Source organism: Zophobas morio, unplaced genomic scaffold, assembly GCF_036711695.1.
Source record: "Zophobas morio isolate AGI-343-1 ecotype UQ-CSIRO unplaced genomic scaffold, CSIRO_AGI_Zmor_V1 ptg000002l, whole genome shotgun sequence".
NCBI classification, from domain to species: domain Eukaryota; kingdom Metazoa; phylum Arthropoda; class Insecta; order Coleoptera; family Tenebrionidae; genus Zophobas; species Zophobas morio.
In genome coordinates, this window is record NW_026972107.1 from 19,963,057 (window position 1) to 19,982,349 (window position 19,293).

General features: G+C 32.9%; 2 protein-coding genes across 4 annotated transcripts in view; both read right to left on the reverse strand.

Moving 5' to 3' along the window:
- LOC135122178 (synaptotagmin-10-like) overlaps positions 1 to 18,879 on the reverse strand; it is an 88,742-nt gene extending 69,863 nt beyond the window's left edge. For both annotated transcript variants that reach the window (XM_064046455.1, XM_064046418.1), the window contains exon 1: positions 18,789 to 18,879. In XM_064046455.1, coding sequence (XP_063902525.1) covers positions 18,789 to 18,873 — 85 coding nt within the window. In that variant the 5' untranslated portion in view covers positions 18,874 to 18,879. The remainder of the gene's footprint in view (positions 1 to 18,788) is intronic.
- LOC135122019 (uncharacterized) lies at positions 10,754 to 12,030 on the reverse strand. Of its 2 annotated transcripts, XM_064046340.1 has the most exons (4): positions 11,772 to 12,030; positions 11,486 to 11,697; positions 11,245 to 11,425; positions 10,754 to 11,192 (listed from the first exon to the last, which is right to left on the reverse strand). In XM_064046340.1, the coding sequence occupies exons 2-4, from the start codon at positions 11,693 to 11,695 to the stop codon at positions 10,819 to 10,821; spliced, it is 765 nt and encodes a 254-aa protein (XP_063902410.1). In that variant the 5' UTR covers positions 11,696 to 11,697; positions 11,772 to 12,030; the 3' UTR covers positions 10,754 to 10,818. The 2 variants fall into 2 exon arrangements, with proteins under 2 accessions (XP_063902410.1, XP_063902370.1); XM_064046300.1 differs by having other exon boundaries at positions 11,486 to 12,030.
- Positions 18,880 to 19,293: the final 414 nt, after the last annotated feature.

Here is a 19,293-nt window from a genome sequence, read left to right on the forward strand (position 1 = left end):
TTATCGATCTGTTGTGTAACGAAGTTAGTTGTAGATCAAAAGACACGGAAATACACCTCCCAGTTAAAATTTAATAATTTCCAACAGGCGACGATCTTTATCATTCTATTAAATGGTTCGATTGAGATCGTGGGGGAGTCGCGAACAAGCAAACATCAACATTTTTATTGTTATCGGAAAATAAATTTTGATGATTTGTTTGCGAATGTGATGAGTTTATGAAATGTGTTTACCACGCTTTCAGTTGCAAACATTCATTTTCAAAGATATGAAAGAGAAATACCACTGAGTCAATGGTAAACACCCACGTTAGAAGTTATTTAATGGCACGTTGTTAAGAAATGTATAAGGGCTAAAGGTCAGCATTTAGCTTTATCTGTTTGTTTTTAAAAGTAACAGATTGTTAAGAATATAAATTTTTAAAAATTTGTCTGAAAAATGGTGCATTAATGACGTATTCACACGTAATTTAGTTAACTAAACTTGATTTCGTAAAATAATTGAACTAGCCGGTCAATTTGCAAGTTATTTATTGCTACGACTTTCTTTACCGAGTTAAACCAATCAGAAATTGTCTCGTCGGTGTTCACTATTTCAAAGTTGCAATTATAATGGATATTTCATGCATAATAGATAAATAATATTATTCAAGTATCGATATAGTCAGTAATAACCTGAACACTCTGTGTTATTCTCATTATTTCAAGGGTTATAATTTTCTACTATTGTTACTATTTAGGTAGTGATATTTTCATATTGTATTAGTTTAAAAATGAAATGCACGATATTTCTACCGTGTCAGAACATCAATAACGAATATATTGTAGGTGGTATGTATACAGGGTGGGTATTATAATAACGGGACCCTGACCAATTTCCAGTGCAACACAAAATACATATGATCATGTGTAACTTTTTTTATGTATCTGCTGACAGATCACATATGACAAATAAACAGACGAACGAACGCAAACAAGAAACCTGTAGTTTCAAATGTTACGCTTTGTAAAATACTAACAAACTATAAAAATGCACATTCTTCAAAAAATGTTAATACGTATAGTTTCTTTATGTTAATCAAGCCCATAAGAGTCTTATAGATAAACTGACAACCGAGAACTTGTTTATTTATTAATGATAAAAAATTATATCGAATTAAGAGAAAAAAAATCTTAATTCTTTAACACGCAATATATCGAATATCATTCGTTACTCCTATCAGTAAAATCTAACCTATATATAAGTATGTAGGTACGATGTATGTTTCTAACTGTACTAGCAGGTACCGCTAAAATGTATATGGGATTTGCAAAAAAATTTAGCTCTTCAACACGCAATATATCGAATGACATTTCATTACAATCTATAAAAGTTTAAAGGTTATAAATATATATGTAGAGATGTTTCTAACTGTACTAACATACTCCGCTTTAACTTATATGGAATTAAGAGAAACAAGTCTCAACTCGTTAACACACATTATATCGAATATCATTCATTATTATCAATACAATCTTAAGGTGTAAGTAAATGTATGTATGGTAGAAATGTTTTTAACTGTAATCGCTAATCTTTGTATGTGGAAAAAATAACAGAGTGATTTAAAAGTGGAAGTCCATTGTTTTTTTATTTAATTATTATTTGAATGTTATTTATTGCTTTTTGATTCTAGTTAGAATTACAGTCACTATGACAACTACTTCAAGGTTTTACCACAAATCTTGTAAAATTTAAACTCTAAAACACATAGAATAATCCATTAAAGACGACAAAACTGCGTCGTCGGTGCTTTTGCCTCTGTTAAATTTTTCCATGTACGACAAACCGCTTGATTTAGATTAAAATAATGATTTATTAATATGTCAGGTTGACACGAGAATATTATCTAATAAGCTAATAATTGAAGCTTTTCTTCTTATTCCTGTTTGTTTAGAAATGGTCAACTTTGTTTTTTTGTCGATCTCGTTTTGTGTCTGCCTGTGCTCATTTTTATTAGACAGATAATCTCCGAAACTACTGAACCAAACCTTATACATATGTATCTTAGTAATATTGTATAGATAGATGGTAGAACGCTAATCAAAATTTGTCTAACCAGTCCCACCAGCAACTTGATGACGTCCCTTCATTTATTTTCCATAAATGGCATTTAAATTTTACAAAATAACAGACTCCTGTACGTGTGGTTTATGAATATGCCTTGATTTTTTACCCTAAGCATAAAATTTTGGCAAAAAACTCAAAATGTCGTCCCCACTAACAATTTGGTGACGTCCACTTATCATTTTGCGTAGTTAAGGTTATGTACATTTTATAAAATAATATATCTTACAATTTTTAAAAACGAAAAGAATATTAAGAACACTAATGTTTTTAAACAAGGATTCAATTAATAATTTTTGATATGACGTCATCAGCTTCATGCACAGAATGTATAAATTAGTTTTAATGTAGCTCTTCTGTTTTATATTAATAATTTTTACATAAATTGTACAATGTGATCGTTAGTTTCGGGTTTACTGAATACATGAAATTAAAATGGGGTTAGATGAAAAGTGAAGGTCTGCATTTTCATATTCTACGAACTGTCAAAAGTCAAGAAAACGGAAGTGGAAGTGAACTAGTCTACTCGTTTAGCTATCGTTCGGGAAAATAATACAAAACATTTTGTGTAATATTGCGGCTATAAAATTCAGTTTATCTAAACTTAGTTTTATAGCTGTAATTGAGGAATTTAAAGTTAAAAGAAGCATCTGGAACACGTATTCGGTTTTTAGTCTGTACACAGTCATGGGTCGTATACAGATGAAGTTGACTGGAGCCGCTCATGTCGCAGGTGTGGCATTCATAATATTGACACTAGATTAAAGTAAGAATTGAATTTTATTAGTTAGAAAACAAAAGTTTTGTAACAATTCCTTAATAACAATGGAGCAATTTTGTCGCCATAAAATGTGCAGATAAACTGATGAAACTTTCGTCTTTTAGAACATACGAGCGAAAATAACACCCAAGGGAAGTCTTGACGCAAAAGCAAAACAATTAATATTATTGTATTCATATGCACAAATTGCGGGAACATCTCTTTCAGTTTGTGGAAACACTACTCAGCACAAACACAAACAGTAAGAGGAAATTGTCAATAATGTTAGTATCTAATTGTTGTAGTTTGACAATTGAAAAACTTTTATAAAAATGTGGTCCCATTTTCCAGGTTTTAGTGTTTGTCATCACTCGGAACTGTTCTGAGGTTACCGTTACTAAGATAAACATCTGTTACTTAATCTAATTATTAAAAAATTGTCACCGCGAATCTCAAAAACCGTGGCGGTATTAATGGAAGTGGCAAGGTATGATTATCTCTATTAACACAATTCTTTTTCGTTAGTTTTAAATGACAACTGTACCGTAATGCACAGTGCATTTGATGCAAGTTTGGCGGTTGATGTTTGTATTTAATGAGCGGGTTAAAGAAACTCCATCTTCAAGTAATTGTATCGATAGGAGAGAAATCTAACTGAGGAGCTATTTGACAACCTGTAGTATTCAGTTGATCATTTTTTCTTTATAGGGATTTGATTTTTACTTCCCAAGCGTAAGCTTATGTATGTTTGTCTGCTGGCTGCCGCCTAAGTCAATCTTTATTGCACAGGTAATCTTCGAAACTATTCGACCGAGTGTTGTAAAATTTTAAAAATATGTTTGTTAGAAATATCTTATATAAAACACTAACCAAAATTTGTATATTTGTCCTCATTCATAATTTGATCCTGATCATTTTGAGCAGTTAAGATTATCTAAATTTTATGAAATTATATATTCCTCTACTCGTGGTTTATGAATCCGTCACGATTTTTATCACATTTACTTTAAAACCTTTTTTCGCAATATTTTTCAAGTAATTTAAACAGAAGAGTTTCGCCTCTGGTATGGTTGACATACAGAGTTACCGTGCTATTTTGCCTCATTCCTAATTTCGCAACCCTGCTCCTGAAGATGCCACTTACGAAAGCGTGCGAAACGTTGAGCCCAAAAACTCAATTGAGACGGTCCCAACCCGGAAAACGATCATATATTTTTCAAGTAGTTCATCCAGCCGATATCACCCTTCTGCATAGTGAGATTGATGATTGATTCTCGGACTTGTCCTTTGCCCCTTGTGGGTTCAAAGCCCATTTTTACGGACTGTTTTTTTTTCAGTGTGACTTGAATTATCAATACTTTTTATTTAGACGAGTTATTTATAAAATAAATGTTAAATTTGGCAGAAAATTTTTTATAATTTTTCGAAAAAACTGGATTTGGTCGATTGTATTTGCAAGGGAAGTTCTGCCTAAAAATAACATTAAAACAATTTGTATTGATCAAATCAAGAAGGATTACTCTATTTTCTCGAAAATTTTGAAAATACAGTAATCTTCCTCCCGACTATATTTAATGATTACAAAATAGGAATTATCATAATAGCCGATACTTATCCAAAATAGTATTCTGAACGTTATAACTTAATTAATAATTTTAGTCGGATTCTTTGTTTTCAGGAGACAACATCATCCAAACAAGGCAGCTTATTACGTGTTAATCGTCGCATTCTTTCTAAACAAACGAAGTTAAGCATGTAGATAATATATGGTTATTTGTTAATGTTATAATTTTTCAAAGAAACGAGATTTGTTGTGCTGTACTTGAGGAACGAGGGAAGTTCTATCTAAATAACCTCTATTGTTATACGTTTATAACAATATTTCTATTACATATTGATATCTAAAAACGCAAACAACAACTGTACATAAGTAAATTAGAAGTGCCACATATCGATTTGTCGAAGGCATGAATTTAAATAAAATTTAGGAATATGTTTGAATAAATTCGGACGCCTCCACATCCGCAAAAATTGAATGCAAAGAGCCAGAAAAAATAAACGAAAGTTGAACGTTCGCTGCGAATGGAAATCTTTTTATGTGTCAGTTGTTTGGCGTTAACAAGGTTGTTTCAGGCTCGGATTAAAACAACTTGTATTCGCTGATTTGTTATTATAATTGTTATTGAAATAATTATTATCTATTATTAAATGGAATTCCAACATTGAAGGAAGTGTGGGAGAAAATTATTCGGTTTTTTTTACAATTGTACAGAGAACCTATACAGGTAAAAATGATTTTAAATTTAGTTGAAAACAAGTGAGTGATAAAAATTATCAACATTTATAACTCTGGAAATTTAAGAATGATTCTATCTTGGTAATGATTTTTAAGGATATTTTTCTTTGTTAATTTAGTGTCTAAAATCCATTCCGCTTTGATTTGGCAGTTGGATAATTGACAACACCTCTCTCTACCATTTGAAATGCATTGCTTACGAGTTTTGTTCACTGTCAAGTCAAACCGGAATGCACAGTATACAAGTTTTACTTCTTGAACTTGAATGCCAAATTCTAATTCCATTTTTGTATCCTTTTGCTGCCGTAAAATACGTAAATACTCGTTTTCCAAAACCACATTTAAAAACAATGTTTCGGCTTGTCGACAGACGTTAAAAATTGAAACCATTTTCACCGGGTTTATTTGTTCACGTATCAGAAGTTGAGTACGTATATAATCGTAAACGGATATAACCATTGCGTAGCTTTTCACGGTAATCCATTTAAGCGAGAACGCTCTCCGCGTACCACGATCCTAGCAGTCGCAACTCATTCCGTTGTGGCAGTAGAATTTTGACAAACGTCAGTTTTTATTTCACAAGTACATTTTTATCGCAGCAAAAATTGTATTAGATGTTCGAACGAGTTTTTCAGTCTCAGCTTAACTTCGATCCGCAAATTTCCAGTTTAATGCGTTGTTTTCCGCACTGCATGCATAAATAGAACTGTTTCGACTATCTTGTATATGACATTGTTTTTAATAACGTCCGTTGCCGATTTTAGAAGGGAGGTAAAGCCTGGACTACGAGATTATTGTAAAATTTGAATTGCACTTTAAAAATAATTATGGAGATAGAAAAACGCCCAATTTTTTTCCATTCATCCCATTTAAAAAATCGATGACGTTGTCTCGATATTTTTTCATTTAATTTAATCGTTCACTACCATACTGAATGAGTCAATAAAATTAAATTGTTGTTTTGTTCTGCGTTCTGTTTTGTGACCTTTAAATTTCATTCATGCAATTTTTTACAAATTGTACTTGTCTTTTGTCGAAAAAACAGTTTAATACGAATTTACCCATTTAAGCATTATTAATTGTAACAATCCTTGCTGTAGTATAGCGACGCCTTTTGTTTGAGACCAATGATTTTTAATTTGAATGTGCTCAACGTCGTAATGAGTTGGTTACGTTACAGCAGAGTAGCATGAACAAAGAGGTTGCCTTAGTATTTGAGGGTTGACGACCCGACATCTACAAAGGGTAAACACAGCATAAATAAAGGTTAATTAATTGTAATTTGCTGACTGAATTAATGTTTACTTTACCAATGTTCGCCAAACTGCCCCGAGAAGTATTTCTGTTTCCTCGGTTTCTTAACAACGGAGAAAAATTAAGACAGCTATTCATCAGTGGCTAGAGCATATGAGGTCAGTAAGTTTTAATTTTACGGCTTCTGTATAGTAAGTCTTTGTTTCCGTGGATACGCTTACAAAACTGGACGAAACTGAATCAGTACGTAAAATTTGCAACAAAATGCACTAAATATTTAACACTGGAAATAAGTTAAATTAAGTAGTTACATTAACAAATTAAAATGCATAAGCAATTTTTGAAAGCAATTTCCTAAATCAGCTCATGATAATAGGATAAAACAGCTTACATCCCTCAATCTTTTCCTCGAGATTGTCGATAATCTCCATTTTTGATGCAAAGATCCTGACGTGATATTCTTTACTGCCCAGGTCGTGACACGACATAATAAAAACGACCCTGATGCCATAAACTTGCCGGCGTTGTCCCACATACCACCTGTTTAATTATTTAACATGTTTTCCGTTGTCTTTATCTTCATCCGCAAGAAACTTTCTCGATTTGTGTGTATACGAGAAATTTTCATTTATTCAGTACCCAATTACCACGACAAACATGTTGATATTCGAATTAGGTGTGTTCCTTTTGAGATTTCGATAAAGTTTGACATTTAGTGGACGGAAATTGTTTGTCTCAGGGGAGAGTATCATTTCTTCGAATCAATTTGACGATAAACACAATACCATGTCAGGGGAAATCAAAGCAACTTTTTCTCGCTATTGTTGAAAACATGACTTGTTCATTTCTGATCATTATTAAAAAAGTCAAAAGCCGGCATTCGATAGTCGCAATGTCTGGATCGGTCAGCGGAATTTTGAGTGGCGGTGGATTGAAGTTGCCACCGCAATATTGAACACAATAGGTAAAAATACGTCTAGCTGAGGGCTGACCACCCATAGAAAATGTACGGAGACGAAACGTAAATGCTGAAAGGCGTATCAAATGAAGTAAATATTTTTGCAAGTACATATGTTAAATTATCTGTTAAGAAAGAATTTTAAATTGTATAATCTTTGACTCGTCTTGATTTCCCAGACACCGAAACACAAAATTTGTATGAAGTTATAAAAGAAACAAATAAAAAATTTGCTATATAGCTATTATTAACATAGAACTTCCTTGGCCTGGGAAGAATAACAAATAGTAATAGCAATTATAATGTTCCAGGTTCAGTTGCTTGTTTTCAAAGATCTTATCTAACAAATTTTAATGTTGCTCTTCTAATTTATATTAATAATTTTGTATAAATTGTGGAATTTGATCATTATTATTGGCTATACTGAATACATATAATTCTGTGCACGAGTTTTTAAAAACACTACAGACAGATCACATGCATACGAAAAGTGAAGGTCCGCGTTTTCATATTCTATGGGCTCTGAAAGGCCGAGAAAACGGAATTAGAAGTGAACTTGTTGTTTACTCGTTTAGCTATCGTTCGGGAAAATAATACAAAAAATTTTGTTTAATACTGCGGCTAAAAGACGAGTTTAAATTCAGTTTGTCTAAACTTAGTTTTATAGCTACAGTTGAGGAATTTAAAGTTCAGAAGAGCATCCGGAACACGTATTGGGTTAGATTTTTTTCTAGTCTGTGCGGAGTCATGGGGCGTATACAGATTAAGTTGTCTGAAGCCGCACATGTCACAGGTGTGGCTTAAGGATTGTGTTTTGTTAGTTAGATAACAAAAGTATTTTAACAGTAATAAAACAATTTTGACACAAAACATGCAGATAATCTTTCGTCTTTTAGAGCATAAGAGAGAAATCGCACCCAAGGAAAATCGTGACGCTAAAGTAAAACAGTTAAGATAATTGTATTCACATGCACATTATGGGAACTTCTCGCTTAGTTTGTGGAAACAATCAGCACAGTAAGTAAGAGGTAATTGTCAATAATGTTAGTAATTTCTGAAGTTTGAAAAACTTTTGTGCAAAATGTGGTCTCACTTTCCAGACTACAGGGTTTCTCGTCACCCAGACAACTTTGACGTTAACATTACTATATAAGTAATTGTTAATTACTTAAACTAAGTAATTATTAAAAAATTGTCAACACGATTCTGAAACACTGGCTGTATTAAAGGGAGTGGCAGGGATGGTTATCTCTAGAAATACAATCCTTGATTTTACGTTTGTGTTTTGTAAGCTGAATACTGTTTGTAAAATTACTTTTGGTAAACCTGCTACTATGCTGATAATATGTACGTAGTACTTAGTGAACCTCGACATGCATACATTTTGCGACTGCACTAATACGTTGAAACTTTGTAAACGCCGTTGATTTTAGTTTTAAGCGAAAACTGTACCTTGATGTACAGTACAGTTGATCCAAGTTTGGCGGTGGAAGTTTGTATTAAATAAACGAGTAAAGAAAGAGTTAATAGTCTCGGGCGCTATCACGTGAACTTTACGGGTAACTACAAACTATGCAAAACTGTAAAATATAATTTGGTATAGTGTAATTAATCAGCGCTAAAGGTAAATAATGAAAATTGGTGTCTAAGGTTACTTCGACAGAACTTCCCTCGCTCTTGAAGTACAGTCCAACAAATTCCGCTTCTTTGAAAAATAAAAAAAAAATGTGATAAACTTTATACATTAAAACCAGTGGTGTAAATGACACCTCAAATCACTTGCGGCGCAGGGTGTATTATTTATTATCAGTGTACATGCTTAATTCGAATGTTTATGTTTATACATCGAAAGAATGTCACGTAGAAATTTGTTTAATTTGAATGAGTCGTCTCCTCAAAACCGAGGACTACAATTATTATCATTTTGAATATCATTATTATTATTCTTATTTGATTATAATTAAGGGCCGAATTCTGTAAAGTATAAAGGCACTTTAGTAAAAGGATTGTCCTTTACATAAAGATATTCCTATTCTCTAAAACGTAAAGGAGCCTTATAGATCCGTTGCATAAAGGTGAAGTCCTTTATCGTTTCCTTTGTGCAACGGATGGTCCTAAGTTTCACTTTATACAAATTATTTGTCAGTGTCATTAGTTAATGGTGACGATTTCTAATAAATAAAAGAGAAAAAATGGAGAATTTGAGATTATTTATCGCAGAGGAATTACGAAGAAGGTAAGTTACACTACTTACAATATAAATATGCGTTAGTACCACTTCTGCAATGCATTCCATTGTTTACAAGATTCAAATTATATACATATATATGTATATATATACATATATATTGTTTCAGAAGACGGTTTTAAGAAAATGTTCCGACTTACCAATGAATCTGCTTTTGAAATATTTACACAATTACAACCACGGTTAGAAATAAACAGAGGAAGAGCGACGAGAATACCCAGTGTCATAAAATTTATCGCTACTTTACATTTTCTAGCACAAGGTAGTTACCAAAACTCTATTGGGCAAGACTATCGCAGCCCAATGTCTCAGTCATCTGTTAGCAGAAGCATCCATGTAGTCATTGATATAATTATAGATCAATTTCATCACATAATCAAATTTCCACGCACAGTGGAAGAAATCACAGTGACAAAAAATAGATTCTTCCAACGTTTTCAACTTCCAGGAGTTGTGGGCTGCATTGACTGCACTCACGTGCCAATTAGTGGAGAAGCTTTGGTTTTAGGGAACATTGATGTGCCAAGATTAGTGTTTATGAACAGAAAAGGTTATTTCAGTTTGAACTGCCAGATAATATGCGATTCAGATTTAAGGATTCTGCACATGGGTGCTCGTTTTCCCGGAAGTGTGCATGATGCAGCTATTTGGCAGCTGAGTGATATTCAGGTTTATTTGAGAAGATGTTTCTTTAATAACAATGATGAGACAACCTGGCTATTGGGGGATTCTGCATATCCGTTAACACCTTATCTACTGACACCAATTAATGGGGCAGATCCAAATACTCCAGAAGGACGATATACTTATGCTCATCGTTTAGCTAGAAATAGCATAGAACGATGCATTGGAGTTCTTAAAACGGCATGGAGATGTTTACATAAGGACAGAGTTTTAAAATACCATCCACTATTTGTAGCAAAAATTTTTTACACGTGTGGTATACTCCATAATATCATGAGAATGAGAAATATTGAAATAGAAATCGATTATGATATGCACAACGAACTTGAAGTAGAAGATTTTAATGACGCTGATTTCAATGTTCAATTATTGCACCTAGGACGACAAAGGAGAAACAATGTTATTCAAAATAATTTTGTGTAATAACAATTTTTAATTTAACACAAAATTAACTCTCAACTTATTAACAAGAATTACAAAATAAACTGTAACAAAACCTAGATATATCTTGGTCCTTATTGCACATTATCCTCAGTCTCCTCAATATTAATTTGTGGATATTTTAATTTCAACTTAAAAGTTTCTAATTCGACTAATTTACTTAAATTCGTATTTATTTGTCTCAAAACCACCAATTTTTCTTTTTCGACTTCATTTTGAGACGTGTTCATTGTAAGGTTTTTAAGAGCACTGTTGAATGTATTATAACATTTTTTCTTTCGTATATTTTGGATTGCATCTGAACTATTGGACGGAGCCTCTGTTGCCTCTGAAATCACAGGAATTGCGTTTGAACTGCGTGGTCCACTGCCTGCTGGCTTTGAAATCACAGAAATTGCGGTTGAACTACATGATGCTGTGTTTGTTGCTTTTGAAATCACAGGTTCCTCTGCAATATTTTTATAAATAATTTAAAAAATATAGATAGACTGACAGATTACCTTCCAACCCCAATTCAGGAATATCCAGGCCATTCACCACAATATTCCCAGTTGCATTTAATAATCGTATTTCCAATTTTGTAAGTGGAGCTTCAGGTTCACCGTCGTTACCAGTTTCTTTTTGGCTAGCTTTGATTGCTCGAGCTTTTGCTCTGACACTGGTTTTCCAGTTGCTAAAAGTCTGCAATATATTACGTTTTCACTTATTAGTTTTATATTGCATTACAAATAATCAACTTGCCTTTTTCCACTCTTTGTAATTTTTTTTAGGCCCCCCACTGCTGTTTAACAGTTCTGTTAAATTTTGCCATACACTTTTAATATAGTCAGTGTCTTCCCCTGGGTGGAAGGCGTTTTCCCGGAAGTTAATGTTATTTTCAAGTTTTTCAATATAGAGTGAAAACTGTTCAGCTGTGGTTTTTGGAGATCTTTTTCGTTTTTTATTTTCCATTCCTTGTTTTATGCAATTACAACATAGTGATTGATTGGGAACTTATTATGCTGATATAAACAGTTCTTATACGTACCTCCAAACTCCACAACACGATTACAATTTCAATTTTTAATTACAACAAGACGTGTACAAAACCAATGTGACGGGCGATAAATTACTTATTTTTGGAGATGTCAATATCAGTCAGAACAATCGTCATGTGAATCTTGGATTTTAAAACAATTTTGAGGTTCTAGGTATTCCCGTTTGGAATTAATTTGAAATAGCCTCTAGTGTCTTTTCTAATAATAATCTATTAAATTTATTATGGGATACGTCATTTGCTAAATCAGTCTTATCCTAGCAGGCACTAACCCCGCCCACCCACCCTCTCTTTTCTTAGAAAGTAGGTAATTTGCCAAAATCATTGTTATCTTGGCACGTACTAGCACGTACTCTCTAATAAAATAAGAGGCGAATGGGTATTGTAAGATAAGATTGATTTCGGCCACTAATAAGTATTATTAATTTGGTATTATCCGAAATCTTCATATAAAAGTTAATTAAGCCTAATTTGATGGAAACACAAATACTTGTAGGACATCCCAAATAGTAGTAAGTAATAAATAACTTTGCAAAAACAACTCCTTTGGAGGGGTATTCACTTATAAACGACCAAAAGATCCATTAAAGGCGAGGGTCCCCATAACCAGTTGCCAGGTCAGTGTGTGTTTTTGTTGTTACACAAGAGGTAAGTGTTGGTACCTCCAAAAATGTGTATGATTTTACAAAGGGTTTATTTTTTTTAATTTTTGGTAATATTTTTAAAGTTCAGTTTAATTTTGATGATAAATCGCAAGCGTTCGTTTTTCAAAGCATATACTATCGTAAAACATCAGTTCGTCCTTTACATAAAGTTTCTCCTTAAGGGATGCAATAGAGAATGAGATATTAAAGGATTCACTTTCACATTTCCTTTACGGTTACGGAAAAGCCTTTAACGAACGGATCCTTTATTAAAAGGTTAAGATACAGAATTCGGCCCTAAATAAAGAAATATTCTCGCATTTGCTGGAAAATGAGGTTCTTAATTTGATCAATAAAAAAATTGGTCGAAGACTGTAAGTATAATCCGACAAATCCAGCTTTTTAAAAAAATTGTAAAATTTGATTTTACGATTTTCGTTTTGTGCTAACCTCTGTAAAGTAAAAACCAGCAGCCCCTGCGTCGTACGGACAATGTAGAATATATTTAAAGCACATAATCAACGAGATAAAATGTCCTCCAACAGGTAATAGAAGCTCAAGTGTTTATTATGTTTATACATCGAAATAATGTCACGTAGAAATTAATTTGATTTGAATGAGTTTGTCTTCCCAAAGCAGAGAACTAAAATTATTAATTAAAATCCAATCGAACAAAATGTTTTGAACCTTATGATTCTTATTTTATTATTATTATGTCAAGACGCGCGTATTCTTCACATGTTTGAGAAAATGAGGTGACTCGTTCTTAATTTGACCAATAAAAAAAATTGTAATGACCTCATCAACATGGATAATACTAGTCACAGTACAAAAGAAAAATAGTCACAGCGTATTACCAATGCAAGAAAAAAAAGTTATAAAAGCCAAATTCGGCATATGTTTTTGCGAAAATTTTAACGTTAAGCTAAAAGCATTTAAAATTACGGTTCATTGAGATGACGTCATTAAATTGTTGGTGGGGATGATTATCCAAATTTTGGCTAGCATTTACATACCATCTACATGATATTTCTAACATACATACAAAATTTGACAACAATCGGTCCAGCAGTTTCGAAAATTACGTGTCTAATAAAAATGGATACAGACAGACAGACAAACAGACAGACGGAAACGGGAGACTACGCTTTTCCTACTGTAGGGGTCATGAAATGTGGAGAAAACATAAAAGTGGCAATTCGTCCGATGGATTCGATTACTATACTTCCTTAGCTTATCCCAGGGAAATAAAAATTACAAAAATTAACAAGAACAAAAATTAGATTTCAGGAGCCAGTATATCAGTTCAGATAAGCAATATATAGTAACCAGTGGCGTCACGAGGATTAGGAAAATAAAATAAGCGAGTCAGAGTTCGAAGGATCTCAGCGATGGCACAAAATGGAAAAAAAAAATGGTGACTCCCCAGAAGAATTTAAGCGAAACAAGTTGCCTAAAAGGCTCCTTGGAAGTGGCGAAGATGGAGATATCACGAAAATGATGAGAAAGTTATTGGAAAAACGACGAAATGCTAAATGAAATAAAACAAATACGAAGGTAGCACAAAGAATACAAAGAGGAATTAAAAGAAGTTAGAGCAGAAATATCAAAATGAAAAAAGAAACAGAAGAACTGCACCAAAAAATAGAGTGCCTGGAAAAGAGAAACGAAGGAAGAATTTATAAATATGTGGATTGGACAAGGAGGAAATAAGATAAACAATTGAAGTGCAGTTAAGGTTCAGTTGTAAATCTAATAAAATCTTACATTATAGGTGAGAGAAATGCTATATTATAAGCGAGTAAGAATGTAGGGTCACGAGCGTGTTCGCGCGAGTGATACTGCTCTCACGAACTTATAATGGCATTTCACTCACGTATAATATACGACGTTTTATTTTACAGTAGCAGCTTCTACAAAAAAGTAAGAATAAGATGAATCCAAATTGACAGCTCATTTACCCTAAAAAATCGTAGTGTCCATAGTTACATTACATTGCATCACATCATTTGTGAGCAGTTTACTTCACTTGTTAATAATGTTGAATTTGTGTCTCGTAAAACAGTTGCATTAACTACCCCAAAACCTACTATTGTAAGATAAAAAATATTAATGCAGTGATAAACCACAAGTATACCTACACTCATAATATTTTGGATATTTCAGAAAGGATTTATTCAGTAAAATTTTAAGATGACGTCCTCAATTTTTTGGAAGGAGAAAACGAATCAATTTTGATTAGCGATTTACCATGATTACGATCATTTTAAAACATCTTTCAAAGCGTTCGATTTTGTAGTTTCAAAATTGAATTGTAAAATGTTGTTATATACTTTTGATTTTTTTCCAAAAATTCGTACGTTTCGGGTAAAAACTCAACACGTGCAGGGCTATGCTATTTTATACAATTTAAAGTCCATTTACTATGTACAATTTTGAGGTGACGTCATCACATTGTTTGGTGGGGATGATTAGACAAAGTTTGGTTAGCGTTTTACCATCTACATACTACTAATATTCATAATAGGTCTGTAAAATTTGACAGCAATCAGTAGTAGTAGGTTCGGATTTTATCTGTCTGTCAAAAATTTACACAGACGGCGGACAGACGGAAACGGAAGACCCATTTTTTCGTACTCTAGAAAATCGAGAAAATATGAAAGCAGCCAGGCTCCCGATGGATTCGATTATAATACATCTTTAGCTTACGCTTGGGAAGTAAAAAGTAGGAAAAAATATCAAGAAGTAAATACTGGAGTAAAGGAAAATAGAGAGTAGTTAATAATAATAGGTAAACTGGAAGTTATTTGGGAAAATTTTAAGAAAATAGTTCTAGTTTCAAAAGATCAAGTAAGAAAAACAAACAGTCTGGTGGATTGTCGAGAGGCGATTAAATCCGGAAGTAGAGAAGAGCGCATGGCAAAAATATTTGACATCAAAATCAGACAAAGATTATTTAAAATATAGGAATTATAGAAAATAGAAATAGCACTAACAGTGATACTGAATAAAACATAGAGCCAGAAAAAATTCCAAAGAATTGAAAAATAGTAATACATAACAGTGCATAAAAAAGGGGAAAATATATCTTATGAAAATTATATAGTTATTATAGGATATTATGATGAATAAGAGGCAAATGAATCGGAATTAAAAGAGGTAGATAACATAACAAATATCTGAGAGCAATAGGGTGGAAAAAAATAGAGTTGGAGATCAAGCAAAATCTAAATGGACAATAAGATTCACTGCTGAAAACGTTTAAAGAAAAACAACGAAAATAGATTGGAGAAGCCTAAAACAACGTAGGACAATGAAGTAGTGAACGTAAGAGGAAGAAATAGTGAGTGAAGCAGGGGAATAGTACTAGCGATAGACTTCATGAAGGGGCTCTAGTAACCAACTTAACTTAACAACTCCTATACTGAAGACATTCGGTAGAAAGAAGAGTTATTAAGTGAAAAATAAAGTTAAGATTTGAAAATACTTAAAGTATTCTCTTGAGGTAAGGGTGTTGATTTTTTTAATAAAGAAGTTATTTTCGAAAAATTTAAATCTTTTTGATTTTTCAGGTACCTACTTAAAAACATTTGTATTTAATACTAGGGTATGTACTACAACATACCACATATTATGCAGTACATAACCAAATACTATACTCTAGAAATAATAATTATTTTTTTTTATTCCCATAGTGACACTATACCGGTTGTTTTTTAGTCTGTTTTCCTTATGTGCTTCTGAGAGTTTTGATGCAAAGACATTCTGTACAGATGATATTTATTCTTTTTTAAAATACTCTGGATTTTGTCAGATTTTCTTCCGGAAACCGTTGCCTCAGAACTCAAATCGTACCAGGAATACTTCTGCGACATTCACCATACACATAGATTATCTCTTTTCTCAAAAGAATGGAAATTTCAGGCATTTTAAAAGAAGCACAAAGTTGAAACTTCAACAGTGACAAAAGTGCGAGAAAATTAGTTGTTCCGGCAGGGTTGGCCAAAAATTTTAAGGAAAAAACAGGGCCAAGTTTGTTTTCAAAGCATTAATTAAAATCTTTTTTTCTGCCACTTCAGAGCAGATTTCTCAAAGACGAATCAACTTTTCCCAAATTTTCCTACACGAAATACTTTATTCAACGTAATACTTAATTTTAAAATTAAAGATTACAACAACCAATAAATTTTTGACATAAAACGGAATCTGCATCCTTCAATAAATGTAAATTACAAAATTTGAAAAAAATCGGCCGAAAAATAAATGAGATACGATATGCAACCACATTTTTAAAAAACGAGAAATATTTTTGAAATTTTGTTTCGACCCTTCACTTTATTTCTGTTTAGTACACAAATTTTTCTTTTTGCTCTTTTAATGTACGTCAGAGTTAAGTAATTCAAGCGCTGTTTAAACGCAACAGGTCCTTCACCGCAACCCTTTTTACACTTGTTTTTTATTTTTTAAAAGTGTAAAACAATAACACGGCATCTGTAAGTAAAAACTGACTATACACAACGGTTATTCGTTGTGAATAGTCAGAATTTGTAAAATTTTTGAAAATTAGCGAATTTCAGGGTTTCCAGGATTATTATCATATTTCAAAAATTGTTTCAGATTATTAATCGTCATAAAATAGCTCTTTGCTCATTTACCCGAGCTCATATCTTCAGCCGTTTACGGGATCTCTCTAGCGGGTGATAAATAAATTCACTCTCTGATGTATCAAAAATGAAGGAAAACGTTTACACCAATAACTAGATATAAGTTAGATGAAAATGTTCATTATTTCACGGTAGCAACAAGCGCAGCAAAATCCCTTTTTACATAAATAACCCATTTGATAACTTTGCAGTCCTTAAAATTATCAAGAATAGGCAAACTCACTGCTAATGTAGTAAACGCGAATGAAAACCAACAGTGAAGCTAAAATCGATCCGTGCAGAACACCTGTGGGATCAGTTGAGTATTAGAATATAACAGTTCTTTAGGTTTATTTGTTGGGTTCTAACAATGGGTATATATCACGGATAAATAACCAGCAATTTGTACACTGACGAGAAAAAAAAAACTTACTACTATTCTGGCGGTGACAAGAAATTCGTAAGAGAATCCATCAATTATTTTACATATTTCGGTGATTAATTATTATGTTGTTTCCAAAAGGCATAAAAACTTGGACAAAAGTGATCAATGAAATAAGAATCGAAAGTGAACGGTAACTATCACGATGCGATTTTTTATCATATAGAAAATATGAATTGCAAAATGGATGCATAAATTTTGTAATAATTCATCTAAAAAACGCAAGCTGCACAAAAATAGGCTATAAAGTCTACACTTTTATTGAAACATGATCAGCTTAAATTATCGAAAATTTTAAGTCAAATGTTGGGTAATTCTTAAACCAAAAAAAAATTAAATCACTACAAAATTAGACAAAGTTGTTAAATTCTAACAGAAGTGCGCGTATGTGTAACAATGTGACATTTAAAAGTTCTTTTACGAAAACTTTTTATGTACTTGGTTAAGGTTGTTGCTGCAGTGAAGTCGGCAAGAAATAAGCCCGGTGATCCTTCATAAGAATCAAGGGTAAAGTAACGATTTAGGGTAGTTGCAGTTTATGAAAAAAAATAATTGTTATTTTATTATATAAGTACTGTTTTTTAAATTGTTTCATGATTTTGAGTGAATTTTTGTAGTGTAATTTTTTTTCTAATAATAAATAAATTGGTTCAATTATTCTTCTTAAGCTAAAGGCGACACTATTTCTTTATTGAAACTGTAGTACTAAGTAAGGTAGTTTATAATTAAGAGCCCGTTAATTACTTATCCCAGCGAACATTACAAAAGTTTGTGAAAAGTATTAGCAGCTGCATCGATCTACGACTTCATCTAAGATAGTTTTCAATTTAGATAAAATAAGTACCTATTGACCATTGGCTCAAAGATACTTGTGTTTTTGTTCTAATAATATATCGATCTATTGGTTAAACCATGAAACAAAAAAAGTAATTTTTTTTTGTTGTTATTTGCTGCATGACAAGTTGCATTTGAGTCTATTTAAATTTTTAGTAAATATAGAGCAAATCTCATAACGGTGTATATTCAAGAACTGTCTTACTGGTCAACCCCTCGCAGTCAGTAAATAAGTGATCAAAAAGGCAATAGATCAGCGACCCATGCATAACGTGCGTTCAGAACGTGAAAAGAAGTCTTTCAGCGTTGATTTTTGAAGTTAGAAAACGCATGCTATCTGTGCGGAAGAAGTTTTAAACTTTGGAAATCGACTTACTCTTTGCCGGACCCTGCATTTACGAATCGGAAAAAACACACAGACCACTAATAGGACAAAAGGGCTGACCTGTTTCACTACCGGTGTCCGAATAGTTGTGTTCTTCACTTGGAAGGACGGGCGTAACAGCAGCTGCGGCTTTCACTAGTCCCATGGTCGGCAGAAGAGTGTGGACTAAAACAGCGTCGCGACGCCTCGGACGAAAGTTGGCGCGTTTCGACGCACGCATCGCGACGTCACTCGCGACCTAGGCACCGATTGGCCAGGTTCAATGTCGGCGAGGCTGGGTTAAGGCCAGTCGGTGGAAGGTAGAGCAGGGATGCGGCCGGATTAACCCTCCGGTGGTGAGGAGTCTGGGAGCTTCATATTCAAAACGCTGCGTCGCTTTAGTCAAAAAACCGTTGATAAATATTTTATGGCACTCTCTGTAATGAAACCTGCGTATTTTAATTAAATTGACTGATTTACACTTGTCTGAACTGCCAAAAAATGGTGGTATAATTAAAAAATGTCACAATAGTAAATACAAATATAGTAGATAAAAAATTGGTCTAAGATTATTTAGATAGAACTT